At 53.2% G+C, this 19,559-nt stretch overlaps 2 protein-coding genes across 5 annotated transcripts in view; one reads left to right on the top strand and one right to left on the bottom strand.

Annotated features, from left to right (window-relative positions):
- PLA2G6 (phospholipase A2 group VI) overlaps positions 1-15,586 on the bottom strand; it is a 71,641-nt gene extending 56,055 nt beyond the window's left edge. Inside the window, exon 1 of one of the 2 annotated variants that reach the window (XM_064491445.1) lies at positions 15,533-15,586. The gene's annotated coding sequence lies outside the window, so the exon portion shown is untranslated. The remainder of the gene's footprint in view (positions 1-15,532) is intronic. The other variant, XM_064491444.1, reaches the window with a different exon arrangement.
- MAFF (MAF bZIP transcription factor F) lies at positions 6,815-18,970 on the top strand. 3 transcript variants are annotated; one of them, XM_064491447.1, is made up of 3 exons: positions 6,815-7,103; positions 15,555-15,620; positions 16,190-18,970. In XM_064491447.1, exons 2-3 carry the CDS (start codon positions 15,585-15,587, stop codon positions 16,652-16,654), a joined length of 501 nt encoding a protein of 166 aa, XP_064347517.1. In that variant the 5' UTR covers positions 6,815-7,103; positions 15,555-15,584; the 3' UTR covers positions 16,655-18,970. The 3 variants fall into 3 exon arrangements, with proteins under 3 accessions (XP_064347517.1, XP_031319128.2, XP_064347518.1); XM_031463268.2 differs by having other exon boundaries at positions 6,816-7,107; XM_064491448.1 differs by lacking the exon at positions 6,815-7,103 and adding an exon at positions 7,347-8,148.
- Positions 18,971-19,559: the final 589 nt, after the last annotated feature.

Below are 19,559 nucleotides of genomic sequence, written 5' to 3'. Positions count from 1 at the left end.
GCACGGCAGAGTAGGAAGATCTAGAAAGTCTATGAAAAGAGTTTGAACTTTGTTCTGAAGGCAATGGGGAGCCATGGAAGTTTCTGAGCAGAGGAGTGTCCTGGTCAAATTTAGGCTTTTCTCTCCATCTTCTGCCTGGAGGCTGAATTAGAAGGTGCTAGAGGCAGGGACACCAGGCTGATGCAATTGTCCAGAAGAGAGATGCTGTGGTTTGAACTGAAGCCATGGCTGAGGGAAGAGAGAGAGGATGGAGGGGAGCTAAGAAGATGCAATCACAGGGACTTAGTGACTTGTTAGCTGTGGGTGTGAGGGAGAAGGATGAGGCGAGGATGATGGCCTGGTTTCTCTCTCAGGTGACTGAGTGGAAGATGGTGTCACCAGCCTATTTGAGAAATGCAGGGAGGGTGACGCTGAGTTGCATTGTGACCGTGGTGGGTTGGACATGCCAGGGGGACAGGCAGGGGGAAATCCATGCGGGCTGTTCAGATGCTTAAGCGGACCTGGCTCATGAGAAACAGAGGTGAGCAGTGAGAGAGATTTGGGAGTCATCAGCGTCATGAACTCTTAGCGGGGAGTAAGATTCCCCAGGGAGACAAGATCAAGGCCAAAGCTCTGAGCATCACTGATCACTGAGGGGTCAAGAGGAACCAGGGATGGAGACTGAAATAGTAGGAGGGAAGCCCGAGCCTTGGAATCCTGGGGCAGAGTGTATCAAAAGGAGGGGAGAGAGCAACTCGGTCCAGTGCTGCCAAAGTACAAGACAGATTAGGATGGAAAGTGGATCCTGGATTAACAATAAAGAGGTCGCTGGGACTCCGCAAGAGCCCCTTCAGAGGACTGTGGGGGCAGAAGCAAGACTGTGAGGGGCTGGGAGGTGAGCAGGAAGGGAGGGCTCTGAGGCAGTGAGTAGAGATGAGGTTTGGTCCATAAAAGGGAAGAAAAGACAAGGGTAGGGCTGGGGTGACGGAGGGGTGAAGTTGGGGTGGTGTTAGAGATGCCAGCCACTTGGGGAAATTTCGGGGCTGAGAGAGAGGACGGGGGGGCTAGAGGGTGGACATGAGGGTCTGGGAAAGAGGAGAGGTGGCTTTGGGGCAAAAGAGGGACAGCTTCTGCCGGGACTGAGAGGGAGGGGTGGACAGTGCAGGGAGCTGAATCGATGGCCCCGCCCCTTCCCAGCGGAGGTGAGGCTAGAGCGCTGGTTGGAGAAGGGAGCGGGTAGATTAGGGACCCTGAGCGCCTGGTTGTCATTAGAGACTGACTTCGTAGTGGATGGTTGTTGCTGTGGGGGCTGTGTTCATAGTGGTTGTTTCTTTCTGAAGCCCAGAGCAGCCGGCGGGGGGTGGGGCAGGGGGTGTAGGAGGGCAGCAAACAAACTGGAGGTGCCCAAGGTCATGGGTTTACAGGCTGGGGGCCTGGAAAGGACTAGACTGGGAACGGCAGATTTCCAAGTATATTGAAGCTGTTGAGGGTGGGAGGGGGAACGTTTTTAGAGGGAACAGATGATATGGGAGCGGGAGAAAAATCAGAATCTATGCATTTTTAAGTTTCAGGGCCCTAAAATATCAGTTTGCAAACAGAGAACATGAACAGACAATTCGCTAAAGAAGAACCCCAAGTGATGAACAAAAGTAGGGGGATGTATTCAAGCCTACCCGTATTCAGAGAAATGTAAATTTAAATAAGATAGCGTCATTAGCCTAGAAAATTAGCAGAACTAAAAAATGGGAACACCTAATGCTGACAAAGTGGCAGTGAGACACTCATATTCACACAGAGGTGGTGAGGGCCTTTATTCACTGGGGCACCCTGAGCAAATGGCATCGCCTCTCTGAGCCTCAATCTCCTCCTCTGCAAAGTGGGGATAATAAAGACACTCGCCTGATAGCATTTTGTGAGATAAGGAGTCACAAAGAAAGTATCTCACAGACGGGACAACAGTAGTTACTGTGGTTGTCTGGATTTGTTCACACCCATTTTTCTCCCTGCTGGACAATCTCTAGCCCAGACCCAGGACCCCTGCAGACAGACACCCAGTGCAGGGACACCCTCTGCCAGCCCCTCCCCAGTTTGTCTTATGATTTAAAAATAGGAGGGAAGAAGAGAAGGAGGAAGACACAAATCCCCCCCACAGGAGGAACGACCCATGTGAAACAGCACATCTCTCGCCAGCAAAGCCCAGGGGTTATGCCTGGTGGGGGCCGGGGAGAGGACATGGCCCTTGAAACAGACCAGCCTGAGCGCAAGTCCTCCTTTGCTAGGGACTGGGTGTGTGATTTTGGGCAAGTTCCCTCACCTCTCAGAGTCTCAGTTTCCTCACCTGCAACATAGCAATGCTAATACCTAACTCCTAAAATTGGGGGAGAGGATTCAGGGCAATCAGGCAGGCACACCACAGCCGAAAACTGGGGGGTACTTCCTGGGCAGGTAGTGAACCCGTAAATCAGTCCATTTCTTTAGCTTTAAAAATGGAGCTGATCATTCGTGCACCACCATTTCCTCTCACTAGGGAGGACTATTGTGAGAAGGAAAAGTTGAGTTTATAAAGATATTAAAATGTGATAAAAGTACAGATAAATGTTGGAGTGATTGGTTTACTTAGCAGTGGGAGAAAAGAGCTGGAGAAATATATATGATGCAAACCGGTCTTAGGCACTTGGCTCAGTGCCTGACTCAAAAGAAGCATCTCATAAATGTAATAGGAAAAGGACAGTCAGAAGTAATACGCAGTAATAAGACCAGTAAGGGGCATGTGATGGGTGGAAGCAATAGGACTAGATAACCTGCTGATGGAGGCTGCCCTGCAGAGGGGGACAGGGTAGGCTCACAGGTGCAGGGACAGGAGTTGATGGCGGCCTGGAAATCAAATCTCAGGGCAGGAAAGGCCTCCAGAGAATACCCAACAGGGAAACCGTAAAGCCCACCCTGGTCTCCTCTGGAGAGGCCCAGCTCCTAGCTGTTTTACAAAGCAGGATATGCTGCAGAGTCAACTTTCATTTGAAAAACGTTTACTGTGGCTAGAGATTGTTTAGAAACCACTGACCTAATCCTATGCTCTCACTCTGCAATTGGGGAAACTGAGGCCTGGACTGAGGAACGCCCCACTCTGGGATCAGCCAGAGGTGTGATCTGAGCTGCACATCCTAGCTTGGCTCAAGCCTGCTTACTGAACAGCTACTAGTGGGCAGGGCACTTAAAGTGGGCCAGGCTCCCGCGGGGACCTGCTTGGGTGCTGTGTGGTGTTTTGGACCCTCGGGCAAGTGAACAGGGACCAGCTGGGCCGGTTAGAGGTCTGTGGGACTGTGCTGGCAGAGGGTGGCTCCCTCCCTAGAAACTGACAACAAGGCCCCTCCCTGTTGACAGGAGGTGGGTTCTCTGGGCAGGGTGACATCACCACTGGCTTTGTGTCACTCACCTGGGGAGGAAGCAGGTTTCTCAGAGGGAGTGTGCCAGGGGCCCCCAAATTTATTGATCTTTTATTCCATATAAGGCACTGTGCCAAATGCTTCTGAGTGTGAACCCAGTAAATTGTTTTACAATCCATGAAGCAGGCACGATTAATAAACCCAGTTTACAAAGGAGACTGAGATGGGAGAGTTTAAGTCACTCAGCTGGTCAGGGGTGAAGCTGAGATTTGAGTCTACAGGCTAACTTGAGAGCCTTTACTTTAACCAAACAAACAAAACCCTACTTCTTTACTAAAACAAAAATTGCAGGAATGATAGAGAATTTCTATATGCTCTTCACTCAGATTCCCTAATTGTCAATATTTTATCACATCTTTGTAATTCCCTCTCTCCTGATCTTGTTTTGAACCATTTGAGAGTAAACTGCAGACAGATGCCCCTTACCTCTAAGCACTTCAGTGTGTGTTTCCTAAAAAGCAGGGACATTCTCATACATGACCACAGGACAATGATCAAAATCAAGAAATTAACAGTGATACGATACCATTATCTAGTCTACAGACCTTGTTCAGATTTTACCTTCACGGCAAAAGAGAATTCTGGATCACACATTGTGTTCAGTCATCTCTTTCAGCTCCTTTAATCTGAAACAGTTCTCCTTTCTTTATCTTTCATGATCCTGTCATTTTTTTTAAGCGTACAGTTCCAGTTGTTTTGTAGAATTTCTCTCAATTTAGGTTTGTCTTTTGTTTCTTCACAAAGAGATTCATTGTATCAGTTTATGGCAAGAACACCACAGAAGTGACGCTGTGTCCTTTTCCGCACAAGTGTCAATTTATCCCGTTCCTGGTGATGTAACTTTGGTCACTTAGTGAAGGTGGTATCTGCCAGGTTTCCTCACTGTAGAGTTATTATCTTTCTATTGGTAATTAATAATTGTCCATAGAGCAATACGTTGAAGCCATGTAATATCTCATTTCTCACCAAATTTTCCTATACATTGATGATTCTTGTTGGAATCTATTATTACTATGGTGGTCCTAATGGTCATTTTCTAATTCTATCATTCTTTCTACTTGAGGGAGGAACTTTCTCTTCTCCTTTCTTATTTATTCATATTAATATGGATCCATGGCTTCTTCTTTTACTCAATAGGCTATAAGCCATGATTACTGCTATTTCTTCTGATGCTCAGATTGTCCATATTTGGCCATTAGGAACCCCTTCAAGCCAGAGAGCTCCCACCTTTAAATAGACATTGCACCATGTCCCTTGACCTTGGCCAGGAAGGGAGCGACATCCCTGGGGAGCAGTCCCTGCTGGGTGGATACTGATGCACTGAGCCCCTAAAGCAGGCAGGAGGGAGATGGGAGAGAGCATGGTGTCCAGGGGGTGTTGTGCAGATCCCCAGGGGATTTGTTCACTAGTTGAGCATCTACTATGGCTTTGGAAAAGCTCATAGAAAATGGAAGATAGAGAAAACAATCACAGTTGTGCAGTTTTTAAAACTGCGAGTCTTTGTACCCCAAGAGGTAACATGAGTGGCTCTCTTCAATATGTAAATGGAAAGCAAGGGACAATTTTTTGAGGAGAACTATTTGAGTGCCAGACAAAGCTGCTATAACATTTGATCACTTGGGAAGCTAGTGCGACAATTTGCATGTGAAACCCAAGACTTTTGGGATGTAAGTGATGTCACAATCTCAGGTGACCCAAGGCCCAGAGGCAAGGACGTGTAACAAGGGGTCTGAAATGAAATTATACTACATCAAGGGTAGGGGGAGCCTTATGGGTGACCAGGGCTCCACACAAAGATTCTGGTTGGGGAGGTCCTATGCCATACTCAGTAAAACAAGGTAGGTCCTGTGATGTCAGTTTCACAGAAGAGATGGCTCTTGGAGTGACAGCAGGCATTTCAGACAATGCAAACGCCATGAGCAAAGAGAAGAATGAACTGAGACAGCCTTCCATTTTGCCCTCAAAGCCACCTCTTTTGAGTGGAGCTCCAGGTCCTGAATATATCCCTTACATTTATGCTGGGCCTCACCGAGGTGGGCATAGCCCCAAATGTCTGGATCAGGAATTAGTCAGGCCTAGATTCAAATTCCAGTTCTTGTACTTCCTGTCTGGGTAACTTTGGAAAGTCACTTTACCTCTCTGAGCTTCCACTCTTCTATTTCCTCAACATATATTTATTGAGGGCTTACTATGTGTCAAGCACTGTTCTAGGCACAGGACATGGAGTGGTCAACAAGATAGACAAGGTTCTACCTTCATGAAACTTACATTGGTTTGGAGAAAGACACTGAATAGTAAGCAAATACATAAGCAAGATAATACCCTTTGGAGATATTAAAGTAATATAAAAACACATTTCAGTGGTGGGGGTGCCTTTAGCCAGGACTGTTAGGAAAGGCCTCTCTGAGGCCATGACATCTGAGCTGACCTGAAGGATGACAGGGAAAAGAAGTGGAAATAGCAAGTGCAAAGGACCTGTGGCAGGAATGAGCTTGATGTGTTTGAGGAACAGTAAGGGCAGTGTGGCTGAAGAGTAGTAGTGAGGGGGGAGTTACAGGAGGTGAGGCTGCAGAGCTGGGTAGAGGCCAGATGGCTTAGGCCCTGTAGGCCACAGGGAGGAGTATAGTTTATATTCTAAATGCAAAGGGAAAACTTTGAGGGTGTTAAGCCACAGGGTGGGATAGTGTGAAACAATCTGATCCTTGTTTTGAGAAATACATTTTCTGGTATGTGAAGAAAGCCTTTAGGGGCAAAGTGAGGAAGCTATCAGGAGGCTGCAGCCTTTGTCCAGGTAAGTTGATGGTCCCTGGACAAGGTGGTATGGCCAGGGGTGACAGAAGGGGTCAAATGCAGGGTAGTGTTGGAGGTAGAATCAACCTGACTCATGAGGTGAAGAGGAAGGAGAAAGGGATGGAGCAAGTCTCCTAGGTCTGGGCTTGAACAGCTGAGATGGGGGAGCCTGGGGGTGTGGGTTGCTGAGGTAGGGTTGACGCTCTGTAGTTAGGTTGTGGCCCTGCAGGTGTGTGGTCCCCATCTGGTACCCACGTGGAGGCACTGAGGGGGGCAGTCAGATAGTCTGGAACCCAGAGAAGCTGTTTGCTCTGGAAATACAAATTTGGGGCTCCGGAGCTTAGAGATAGCATTTAAAACCACGAGACTAGATGAGATCATCAAGGCACAGGGTGTAGGTCGAAAGGAGAAGACGCCCAGGACTGTAAAATGAGACAAATGAAACCTTCACCCGAGCGACTCTGGTGCAGTGTCACGTGAATGCCCGCAGCCAGCGCTCCAACTGGGATTGAAAGTCCGGGGGAGGGGCCTGGTGTGGGCGGGGCCTATCAGGGGCGGAGTTTTCCGGGGGCGGGGCTGAGGAGTCGGGAGGCCGCTCCGAGGCCTGGGGGGAGCGGCCGAGGCGATGACGTCACCGCATGACTGGGTTTTTATGAATGAAAGGAATCCTGTGAGTGAGTAATTCCGGGAAGCTCGCCTTACAACTCGGCGCGGCCCCCTGCGCTACCCGCCCCACAACAAAACTCGGCGCGGCGCTCCCCAGAGCCCGGCTCCGAGCGACCCGCGGTCGGAACCGGAGGGGAAGACGGACGAAGGCGCCGGCCGCGACAGCAGCCGGGACAGCAGTGGGACCCGCGCGTGCCAGGGACGCCAGGCGAAGCAGGCCGAGAGGCGGGTGAGGGTCGCGGGGCCCGGAACGGGACGGGCGCGCGGGGCCCGGAGGCGACAGGGTCTCCGCGACCCGGGAAACTGGCTGGGGCGGGACGCCAGGGCGCGCTCTTTCGATGCTACCATAGATCTCTCGCCCTGACCGCTGGAGTAGGGTGGGGGTCGGGGTGGGGGGTGGTGCAGAGGTCCGGCGGGACCGAGACGCGGCCGAAGCAAGCTTGTCGGGCTTTGGGGATGATGGGCCCCTTTTGGAGGCGCGGGCCGGGAGGCGGCGAAGCCGGCAGGAAAGGGTAGCGCGGGCTGGCGAGCTTCAGCGTCCGCCCAGGCGGGGCTGGGGGCGGTGTGTACATGTACGTGACTCGGTGAGAACAGTCCCTGGACGGGTGCCCGCGGGCTGTGCGTGCGCGGTTTGTTTACGTCCGAGGGCGTGCGTGCATGTGTGTGTGTGTGTGTTCCCTGGCCAGCGTCCTGGGTATCCTAACCGCTGCATGCGTGCGCCGTGTACCTTGAAGTGTGCGTCCGCGCGCGCTCCCAGGCGGGTGAAGACCCTGGGGCCTGTGTTCCAGCCGAGCGTACCTCGAAGAGAGCGTGCCCACAGGAATAAACACGGAATAGGGACGGAGCGAGGGAAGCGGCCCAGTCCGTAGTCAAAAGGGGTCTAGGAATTCTGGCCCGGACTGTCCCCTTCCTACCAGCCGGCGGCGGCCGAGCCTTTGCTCTCCCCGGAGTTTCCCAGGACCGTGGCCATGTGACCGCGGTGTTGTCCCCCGCCCAGAGCCGGCGCCTTCAGCCACAGGGTGGGGCAAAATATCAAAGATCCCACCGGGCTTGACTGGGGGACGAGGTGAGGGGGCCACCCCGGGCCCCAGCAACCCTGGTGGGTCTGGCAACAAAGTGGGCTGGTGCCCAGGTCCTTGTCCCCAGGTTTTCCGGCTCCCGGAGGATTGCAGATCCTTCCCTCTGGACGCTCCTTCACCGCCAGGGTTGCCCAACCCCTCAGTCTCAGGAGAACAGGAAGGGCCAGAAAAACCCACGGCAAAGGTCGGAGGTAGGAAGGGATACCAGGCTTCCTTCCTCTCTTCGGTGGCTACTCCTCTGGCTGGTCTGGGTTCTAGGGGTTGTACCTGCTGGGTCTGGGAGGGTGAGAACCGAAGGCTGGGGTGGAGCTGGTTTCTGCCCTCCTGGTGGTTTCAGTTCACAGATGGGACTAGTCAGACAGACCTACTCATGGCTGGACCTGAGGAACTAGTTGAAGGCCCGGACCAGCGATGGTCAACAGGCAAAGGGACAGCTGTTCTTGGTGTATGAAGGGCTAATGTAAGAGGGGTGGGGCCCAGACCTCGACCCGCCCCCTCTGAGGGATGGGCTAGGGTCTAGGGATTCTTAGGTCCTATTCTGCCCTCCCTGTCCTCCCATCCACAGGGCTATACAGTCATTGAGGGGTAGGGGGAATTGAGCTTGCTGGGGTGGGGAACCAGGTGATCTTTTAACTTTGACTCTTTGAGCCCTGGTGAGCTCTCCTACCACAGCTGGGAAACTCCATGTCCCCATCTGCAGTATTCCCATCTGCGGCAGGAATTAGGCAACATCCAAGCTGGAGGTGGATTAGGGGGCATATGGCAGCCTCCACAAACAGCCTATTTTCGAGGGGAACTCTGGGAAAGAAAATAGAGCCAGAAGCCCCAGGCTAGGCCAGAGATGTCCAGGAATATGTGGGGTTCAGGTAAAGGAGGTGGCTGCCAGAAGCAAGGAATCATGCAGGCCCATCCTCAAAGCTGGGCAGGAAACATCCCTGAGGAGGGCTAGGGATCAGGGGACAAGAAGAAGCGGCTGGTTGACTCAGTCATAGATGGGGAGGCTAGTACTTAAAGGTTTAACCTCCCACTGAATCATCATCCCTGGGCCTTCAGTAGGGCTCCCTTGGCCTCCATGCCTCCTCCCTCAGTCCTGATGCTTTTAGCTTTCATTGCCATGGAGCCTATCGAGAACTAGATACTGGGGATAAGATGGTGAGCAAATCAGACCCAGAGCCTCCCATCTGGGAGCTTACAGTCGAGGAGGGGAGACTATGGTAAAGGGGGAGCCACTAAACTAAAGGCAAAAACCACAACTGAGATGGGAGGCATGAGGGGGAAGTCACTGTGGTTTGAAAGATTGTAACAGAGCTCCAACTTAGCCAGAGCAATCAAGGAAGGCTTCCCCGAGGAGACCAGTGAGCCAGGTTGTAAGATCAAGCCATGATGGTCTGTGTAGCCCCTGAGGGCAGGGGCTTTGATTCAACTTGGAGCCTTCAGGGCCCAGCATCCAGCCTGGCATCTACAGAGTAGGTGCTTCTTGGATGTTTGCTGATTGAATGAATGAGTGAGCACTGGGTCAGTGTCCTGGTAGACCTCCACAACACCTGGAGAAAAAGGCCTGGAAGCCCCGGGAGGCAAGAAGCCTGGGCACGGGCTATAGGATTCTTGAAGCAGTCTCCAAAAGCTTGTAGATCCTTCAGGGCCCAGGTGACATCTTCCTTCACACACACACACACACACACACACACACACACACACACACACCCCATGTATCCCTTTGGGAAATGTGCAGGGACTCTAGAGTTTACTGTCTACTCATTCATTTGTTGTCAGCACGAGGATCCTAGGAGAGATTGGGAGAGAACAGGCCCCACCATATGGGGTGGAGGGGAGGCTGGGTTTTGAAATGGGCCAAACGTGGTCAGGTTTGTCAGTTCTTGTCAGTCATGATGCCTCTGACAGCTCTTGGGGGAGGATAGATGGTGGAGGCAGGCAAGACTGCCCAGTGAGGAGGTGGCTTTGGCCATGGTTCAGCTGAAAGAAGTGGTCCCTGGCTAAGCAGGTGGAGTAGAGGGATGGTCAAGGCTGATAGTCTCTGAGTTTGTGTTCTCATGCCCCTGGCCCCAGGAAGCCTTCCTTGATTTCTTTTCCCTTCCTCCAGGGCCTCTACTCTGCTGGTGGTCTTGGAGCTCCAATCCAGGCTGGAATGTGACACTCTAAACTCTGAGATTGTCAGTGCTAGGAGGTATTTTAGGCTTGCTGGTTTGGTGTGTTGGGAACCTGAGGCTCAGAGAGAGGGAGTAGTATACCTGAAGACACACAGCGAGTGTGAGCAGGTGGTAGAACCAGAGCTGGACCCCTCAGGCTCCTTCTTCCCCACAGTGCTGGGTTCTCCCAGCTTTGCTTCCCTTCGAGCAGGGAGGAGGCTACACCAGTGCTGACTGCCAAGGCCCAGGAAAACACATTTTTTCCCTCTGTCCTCACAGAGGAAGCAGAATGGCTCAGCAGCCAGAGAGGAGCCCATGCCAGTGGGTGGGCCGTCTACAGGATGTCTCTGTAGTGGACTAGGGGGTCAGGGATGTGGCTGCTGACTGGGCAAGGCAGCTATCAATCCCCCGAGAGTAAGTTCATTCTCCGTCCTCCCAAGGAATTTTAGGAACCTACCGACCCTGGAGGTCAGTTCTGCTGGCCTCAAAAGAGAAGGGAAGAAGCACGGGTAGGGGGTCGGGGCCGGCTGGTTGCTGGCATTGAAGAAAGAGCCCTGGGCAGGGGTTGGGACTCCTGGATTCCAGCCCATTACTGCCACCAAACAGCTGCCTGCTTGCTTCAGTTACAGAACAAGGAGGTTGGATCAGCTGATGTCTCAGGTCCAAGGTCTACCAGACTGGCCAAGGCCCTGTGCCCCTTGGCTGACCAGCCCCTGGCCTGAAGTTGGAGGCTGAGAGCCTGAGGTTATTGGAAAGTTCCCCCTTCTCGTGACTTTCCCTCTGTGATTGCCTGACTTTGCTGAGCTAGGACAGTCCCGGGCAAACGTGGGCGCCTCAGCTGACATCCAGTGTGCCCTTGAGGGGGCTGAGGCGAGAACTGGAAGAGAAGGAGGGAAGGAGGGAAAAATAGGTTCAAAGCTTCCCTAGGGCCCCAAAGTACTTAGAACCACAGCCAGTGGAGCGGGCGGGACCCTCAGCCATTATACAGAATGGCCAACATTATATAGATGGCCAACAGTTTCCTCTTGCGCCTACTCTGGAAGACTGTGTTGAAAGGATTCCGAGGTTGTGTCCAAGCTCAGTGGGAAAAAGTGCTGTGATCGAGATTACTGATGCCTGAGTGAGCATGGAAGGAGGGGTGACAGTGAGATAAACCAACCATTTTCCCCTTCTGATCTTGCCTAAGCCCCTTGTATTTTACATAGCTATGATTGTCCCCATTTTGTTTTTTTGAGGAAACCAAGGTCCTGGGAGGAAAAATGACTTGTGTGAGGGGCCAGGCCTCCAAGGTTCTGCATCAGCCACAGCACCCAGTGCTCAGCACCCAACAGGCTCAGTCTACGTAAGGAGAGGCTTCCCCTCTCCCATCAGGTCTCTTTGTGTAGCCCAGACTGCCTGGGTGTCACCTAACATCCCAGATGACTGGATAGGTGGCAAGGGGGCCTGAATCTCTGGATATTCGTTTGCATATCCCTGGCAGACCCAACATAAATGCTGGCACATCAGGGCTGGAGCCTGGCAAGTCCAGCCTTGGAGACTGGCAAGTCCAGCCTTCTCTTCATAGGGGTAGGGAAACAGGGCCAAGAGAGGGTACCCCATGAGGGCCACACTGAGAGGAGACATGTGGCTCAGTGTGGCCTCAGTTTTGGGCTCCACCCCCTGTTAGCTGTGTGACCTTGGACTACCCTATTGACCTCTCTGGCCATTACCTCCCAGGGCTGACAAGAGAACCAGGGTGATGATGGTGTGAAAAGGATCAGGAGTCAGTCCTGGGGCCTTTACAGGTGTTCAGAATTCCTCCTGATTTGGGGGGAGGCAGCCATTCACCTGCTGTGTGACTTCAGGCAAGAGATGCCCCTCTCTGGTCTCCACTTCCCCTTGGGTAAAGAAAGGAGGCAGGAGCCGGTTGGTCTCTAAGGGCCTTTCTTGTGAGACCCTGGCCAGGCAGACGACGCTGAGTCAAAGTGAAGTCCCAGGAATTGCTACAGGCCTGACCCTTCATGGACAGACTCAGCAATTCTAACAACCTTCCAGACACTCACTGACCTCTCTTGTTTACCACTTGTTTCCACCAAAACCCTGTGAGTCAGATACTCTTCCCATCCTACAGATGGAGACCCAGAGAGGTAGAGTGACTTGCCCATGGTCACACAGCCTGGAGAAAACAGAGATGGGACTCAAACCCAGGCGGGACCCTTAATCCCATGCTCCTTTCCTTGTTTCCCACGTCCCATCTGGGAGCCAGTCTTGAGGCTACAATCCTTCTGCTCCCTTCCCAGCCTCCTGGCGTCTGCATACCAGTCCCTGCCATGCAGAAGCAAGGAGGCAGATGGAAAGGAGGAAGAATTGGAGGCAGGGCCAGGAAGTTTTTCTCTTGACAGTATTCAGTGGGGCTTGAACTTGGCACTCAGTTCAGACCCTGACAAGCTGGGTGGTGGACAGTGTCATAGATTCCACCCATCCATACCTGCTCCCTGCTAGGCCCTCAGCATCCAGAGCTGCCTCAGCCTGGTTCCTTCCTTTGGCACTTCCTGTCTGGTGAGGAGACAAGGAAACAGACCATTACAATGTAGGGGAGAACTCATGGGGTGGGCAGGCCAAACAAGTCCCTGGAGTCAGGGAGGGCTTCCTGGAGGAAGAGTTGTCTATGCCTAGGGCAAAAGGTTGAGTAGTAGTAGGAGTCTGCCAGATTAAAGTGGGGGTGGGGGAAGAAGTATCACAAGGTTTGGGATGGCTCAAAGGCAAGAAAGCGTGGGGTGAGAGGAAGTGAAAGAAATTCCTCGTGGCTGGAGTGCAGAATGGAGGTGGGCAGTGATGGGAAGTGAGCCTGAGGGTGCCACACAAGCGGACCATAACTCTGTGCCCAGAATAATAGGGACCCACACAAGGTTTGCATCTGGGTGGTGACATGGTCAGATTCACGCAGTGGAAAGAGCGTCCAGCTGCTGAGTGGAGCATGCGCTAAGGCCGGCAGGGAGGTGTACTGGGACCTCTGAGGTGTGTGTATGTGTGTTGGGGGAAGGTGGCCATTTAAGAGGCCTGTCCTGAAGGGTAGGATTGGTGGGGGTGGTGTATGAGGGTCTCTAGGTAGTATCTGTGAAAGGTTAGGGTCCTGACTTGGGACTACTGGGGCCTCAGTTTCCCCCAGTTACACAAGAAGCTTGAGGGGCTCTGAGGACCCTCTCAGCCCAAGGGCCAGGGGGCTGCCCTCTGTCAGGGGATCTCTTGAAGTGCCAGCTTCCCTTTCCTGCCTCTCTTCTTGCTTCCCTCTGGGGTGACAGACCCACTGGCTCTGTGGGCCAGGAGGAGCTGGGGTGGGGGGCAGTTCCTGAGAGGCCCCAGACTGTTCCCATGTTGGCCTGAGTCACACTGAGAAGTCAATTACCATTACTTGAGCATCTGCTATGTGCCAGGCACTGCTCTAAGCACTCGGGATACAGCAATGGACAACAAGAGCTCCTCTGTTGTGAGCTGACATTCTAATGGGGGGACAGATACTGAACAAATACATAAAATATATGTGAGTAATAACAGTTCTATACAGTGAGAGATGCTAGAGAGACATGAGGTAGGGAAGGGAGACAGGGAGTGCATGTGTGTGTGTGTGTGTGTGTGTGTGTGTGTGTGTGTGTGTGTGTGTGTGTGTGTGTGTCGGGGCTGGGAATTCTAAACTGAATGAAAACATGAGATTTGAAGAGAGACCTGAAGGAAGTGAGGAAGCAAGCTTGTGGCTATCTACAGGAAGAGAATACCAGGCAGAGGGAACAGCCAGTGCAAAGGTCCCGGGGGAGCATGTGTGGTGTGTTTGAGGAACAGCAGGTGTAGCTGGAGCAGAGTGAGGGAGGGGAAGCGAAGCGGGAGCTGAAGTCAGAGGCATCTGCTGAGGCCACATCGTGCAGTGCCTCGTGGGCCACTGTGATGATTTTGGCTTTAATCTGAGTGAGATGGAAGCCAAGGGAGGGTCCTGAGGAAGAAGTAAATGATCTGACTTAATACACAGCTACTCTATGTCACCCATGGGGAAACAGAGGCACAGAGAAGTTAACTGATTTGCCAAAATCCTACAGCTACCGAGGGGGACAACTTCTGAAAGGCCCCAGTGGTTCTGGTGCCAAAGTCCATGTACTTTCCATTTCTCTAGTGTCTCCAAGAGACTCTTGGGCTGGCAGGGATGGGTCAGACGCTGAGCTGAGGCTGAGAGGCCAGCCCCAGAGACAGCTGATGGAACCGGGGTGTGGACCCGGGTTTTACTCCCTCCTGCTCTCTATCAAACTGGGTATTGCTAATGAGAACTGGCAGGATGCTGAGTCTCAGATTACAAAGCGCTTTCCTGCCCTGTTTTCCTTTGCTCCTCACCACCACTGCCTCCCCATAAGGATTATCAGATGAGGAAACTCAGGCTGAAAATGAATGGAGGAGAAGAGCAGATCATCTGGGGACAGAGAGGACTGCTGTTTAAAGGGGGCTCACAGAGACAGTCCCCTTCCCAGCCCAGAGCAATGACCATTGGCCCCTAGAATGTGCCTTCCTTGTCTCCTGCCAAGCACATGTGTGGGTGCTCAATAAGTATCTGCTGAGTGAACATGGGGCTTTCAGGCCCATGGAGGAGGCATTGAGCGCCAGTGTGCCCCTCATTGGTCTAGGTATGGCAGTCTTGTCTGCCAGGGCAGTGTGAATTAGTGCTGGGAAGCCTCCATGTGGCGGAAGCTTTTCTAGAACACAGGTCTGGATGAGGGAGCCCTGGGTAGGGGGAGGGGAGGGGACTGGTTTATATTATATTTTAATGAGGTGCTGGTTGGACTTTGTGAACAAAGTCATTGACTAGTACACATATTTGTGCATTTCTCTGAATGTAGGTTACACTTTAATGAAAACTTAAAAAAAAATAAAATAAAATCCCCATGTGGAAGAATGGATGGGGGAGGGGGGATCCATTCATTTGGTGCATATTTTTACTTGTGAGCACCTACTATGTGCCAGACACTGATTCAGGCATACTGATGCAGTGGTAGGACAGGCAAGTCCTTGCCCCTCATGGGCTTACATTTTGGTGGAGGAGGTGTGGGAGGAAGAGACAGACCACAAGCAAGTCATCAAACACAAAATGATTGCAGAAGGTGACTTGTATGTGGGTTAGTAAATGGGGTTATGCGATATGGCACAAGGAGTGTTTTAGCCAGATAGTTCGAACTCTTTGAAGAGGTGGCATTGAGGAAAGACCTAAATGATGAAGAGTCACTATGGGAAGATAAAAGGGAAGAGAACAAGAAAGAGAGTAGTAAGTGCAAAGGTCCTGAGGCTGGAATTCAATGAGGCCACTGTGGCTGGACCACTGGGACAGAGGAAAGTGATAAGAGTTCTAAGACAGCATGGGGCTTGAATGCCAAGATAGTGAGTTTGGATTTGAAGTGGAAAAAAATAAACTTACCTTGGCCTCTTCTCTTCCCTAGGTCTCAATCCAGAGGACACCTTCTGCAAACATGTCTGTGGATCCTTTATCCAGCAAAGCCCTGAAGGTGAGAAGGCAGCCTTTACTATCTCCAGTCCTCTCCTCCCTCCCTGCCCAGGCTGACTCCCATCCCAACGTCCCCTTCAGTTTCTGGAATCCCCAGGAGTGGCTAAGCAGGCATCAGACACTCATGAAGCCAACAGAAGGGCTGGGAACCAGGAGGCCTGGGCTGGAGCCATAGGCTGTGTGCCCCGGGGCAGGGCACTTCCCTCTCTAGATCTGCTTCCCCACTGGGACAATGTCCACTTGGCTTAAAAGGTGCTTTCCTGGGTTTTTCTGGCAGAGTGCAGGGCCGGTAGCTGGGTTAGAATCTGGGCTGAGCTCTGGGGTGGCTCCTTTTGTGTTCAGATCAGGGTTTGGCCGGGTTTCCCCTTTCGGGATTTTTGCTCCCCTTCGGAGCCTTGGAGCAAGTCCAGCCACCACCTCAGTGTCGCTGGCGGTGAAGGGGGAGCACTAGTGATGGAGAGGAAGCCGTCCCCAGCGCCTGCTGCACGCCAGGTCCAGGGCTCAGGGCCCCAAGTCCTGGGTGCGACCCTGGGCCTCAGTTTCCCCATGAGCCCAACTTGCTGCCCGCAGATCAAGCGCGAGCTGAGCGAGAACACGCCGCACCTGTCGGACGAGGCGCTGATGGGGCTGTCGGTGCGCGAGCTGAACAGGCACCTGCGCGGGCTCTCGGCGGAGGAGGTGACCCGGCTCAAGCAGCGGCGCCGCACGCTCAAGAACCGTGGCTACGCGGCCAGCTGCCGCGTGAAGCGCGTGTGCCAGAAGGAGGAGTTGCAGAAGCAGAAGTCGGAGCTGGAGCGCGAGGTGGACAAGCTGGCGCGCGAGAACGCCGCCATGCGCTTGGAGCTCGACGCGCTGCGCGGCAAGTGCGAGGCCCTGCAGGGCTTCGCGCGCTCAGTGGCCGCCGCCCGCGGCCCTGCGGCGCTCGTGGCACCGGCCAGCGTCATCACCATCGTCAAGTCCGCCCCGAGCCCAGGGCCAGGCCCCGCCTCCGGCCCGGGCCCCGCCCCCGGCCCCGCCCCCGCCGCCTGCTCCTAGTGCCCGCAGAGCCCCGCCCGCTCCGCCCACGCCCATTCTCCAAACCACGCCCCTCTGTCCCCAGCTGCCTTCCCTAAGTGCCTAAGCAGAATCTCTGTCCCCAGGTGCCATTTCTCTGCAGCCACCAGCCCCTGTGGTGAACATACGTTCCATCCCCAGAGGCTGTCTTCCTCGTGCAGCCCCTGAAACTGGGCCCTAATGGCCCTGGGGAGGGGTAACTTTGGTGAGAAAGGAGGTAAGGTAGGGTCGGGGTCTGCGGTCTCCTTTGGCCGAAGTTTCAGCCATCTTAGTTTGGGAGGATGGGATACAGAGTGAATTAGAGAAGGGCAGTAGATAGGAAGAGTGCCACCGCTCATTTTGTAATTGTTTGCTCAGATTGTGCCAATGGCCCTTCCCCACCCTCTCGGGTTATAGGACTAGGTTTGACCCTGTATGTGTCTTGTGGGACGGCCCAGCTGGGAAGCTGATGCTCCCACCTTTGCTTCGGGCCTGGATGCCTGGCCTTCCAAAGCTGGGATTTGCTAGAAGTCATCTAGTGAAGCCCAGTTAACAGATGGGGAAACAGGCCTGCAGCAGACGTGACAATGCCCAAGGTCATATATATATATAGTGGTTGAGCTGGAAGTGAAAACCACATATTCCCACTTCTGCCCTGAGATTCCAGCCATGGTTGTCGAGGGACAGTGGACAGGGCCTGAAAAAGGTGGTGCCAGGGCCTCCCTGGCCTGGGCGACAGCTCTCTGTGAGTCAGGGGGAAAGAAGCAGAGGGAGAGAGAAGGTGATGCAGATGGAAGAGAGGAAAGGAGCTGGCTTGGCTCAACCCTGGGCTCTTCCTGCAGCCAGGGAGTTGGCCAGCCAGAGAGAAAGGGGACCAAGGAGGTGATCATGGTGGCAGGTGGGCAGATGAGAAGACAGATCCTGCAGTCCTGTAGCCACTGGGGTAGGGGTCCTTAAAAGGGAAGGATCCACCTGTGGCTGTCCACTGTGCGGTGGGGGCTGACCACTGCCATTGATCGCCATTCTCCTGGGAAGCCTGGCCCCAGCCCCTCCCGTCCCCCTCACTATACAGCTTCCTCTCCCTGCTGTTTATTTATTGCACGAGTCTAAGTTATTCTCCCCAGCCAGAGCTCCAGTGCCCACTGCCTGGGAAAAGTGGTGTGTGGCCCTGAGCTGGACTTTATATTTTATATCTGCAAGTAAATCACATTTTATCTTATATTTTGGGAAAGCCGGCTGACAAAAACAACCAAAAAATGTTTTTAAAAAATTGCCCGGCCCCAAGAATTTATTTATTTTTCTTACAGTAAGCGAGTTATCCGCCTTCTGTATTTTGTAGACTTTCTGAATAAAGTCAAGTTCCCTTTTTCCACAGTTTAGAAGCATGTCTTGGTCTATTTGAGGTGGGGGGGTGCGTTCTGAATGAGGGGCCCAAGATAGAGTTCTGCTTTCAATCCCAGGCTGGAACCTCTGCTGGGTGGGAGGTTAGCCCCAATCTGCTGATGAGGAAACTGCCCCGTCACCAGCTCTTGTACCTGGGCTTGAGGGGTGGGGTGGAGAAGGGAACTGGGAAGAGTGGTGATAAAACACCTATCCTTCCATCTGGTTGCCTGGAGTCAAGGAGCTTCCCTGGGAAAGGCAAGAGCCGGGAGGATGATGAAATGTAGGGTTAAATTCTCTGGGCATCCCTTCAGCAAATACACAGTCCCGCCCAGAAAGGAAAATTCCCTGATTTGAGAGTAATCTTTCCAGCACTTTCACACTGAGGTCGGATAATCTATAGCCAAGTAAAAATATTTTCCTCATGTTCCGGAAGTCAGAGGGAGGCAGGGAGAGAAGTGGCTTCCTTAGTCCAAGCCTGCACGCCTAAATTGCAACCCTGTGTCTCACCCTAGGCCCCGAAGTCCCTGGAATTCAACCCAATCTGCCAGCCCTTCTGGGACACCCTGAGGAGTGGAGTGTTCTGTGATCTGTGGATCAGAGAAACTGAGGTTAAAGCAAGGTGTTTTTCTCTAGTTGTATGACCTTGGATGACTTGTTTAGCTTCTTGCAGCTCAGTTTACCCATCTGTACAACTGAAGTACTCTAAGGGCACAGGTGTGACGAGCACTGGGAACCCGAGGGGCTGTAAGCTTTAATGCAGAGTGAGCGTTTACCCCAAAGGCGAGGACAATTTCTGAGTGGCTGGGTATGGAGGGACGGTGGGGCTGGGAGAGGATGCTTCTGTCGAACGTGTAGCATTTGAAATCGGGGGAAGGGTCAAACCACATGGGTTGTCTTGGTCCACAGGCCTTTTTCCCCCACTCAGGTTGAGGCCCAGGACCCTGATCCCGGACACTGAGCTCGGGCCTGTAGACAGGGCAGCAGGAAGCTGCGGGAGGGACAAGCGGAGGTCAGCGGGCTGGGAATTTCCCCCGCCCACGCTGCATTCCTGAGCGCCCCTGTCAGCACAGCCTGCCCGGAAGACATGCCCTGGTGGCAGAAAGGTACCAGGTGTCATGCGATTGCCCACTGCCCTGAAGGCCCCTCTCCCGGCCTCCTCGCCTCTTGGGGAAGGCACCTAGGGTCCCGGGACGGAGGGTGGGCTCAGGAAGGCAGGAAGATAGCCTGGAAGAAGGGAGGGGCATCTCTTCAAACCCCTGGAAGACACCTACAGGAGTGGGGCTGCCAGAGCGCAGGCCCCATCTAGCTGGCTGACAAAATGGGGCACAAGGCATCAGCCTGCTGTACACAACAGCCCTGTGGGGTGTTGCGGCCAGTGGACCAAGGAGGCCACTGTGTCCCACTGGCCAGGGAAGGGGGAAACGCTATCCAATGGGGCCCTGGACCCCAATTTTTGCCTCTGGCAATGTGAATCCACCCCCCCAGCCTACACCTACGCCCTGGAAGGAAGGGGGTTTCCTAGGAC

The sequence above is a fragment of the Camelus dromedarius genome, chromosome 11, assembly GCF_036321535.1.
Source record: "Camelus dromedarius isolate mCamDro1 chromosome 11, mCamDro1.pat, whole genome shotgun sequence".
In the NCBI taxonomy this organism is placed as follows: domain Eukaryota; kingdom Metazoa; phylum Chordata; class Mammalia; order Artiodactyla; family Camelidae; genus Camelus; species Camelus dromedarius.
This window is presented reverse-complemented; position numbering and strand designations above follow the sequence as displayed.

Excerpts from the sequence above, each read along its gene's own strand:
- MAFF (XM_064491447.1), top strand. The coding sequence starts at position 15,585 with ATGTCTGTGGATCCTTTATCCAGCAAAGCCCTGAAG. Across the intron at positions 15,621-16,189 it reads TATCCAGCAAAGCCCTGAAG|ATCAAGCGCGAGCTGAGCGA; the intron begins GTGAGAAGGCAG and ends TGCTGCCCGCAG.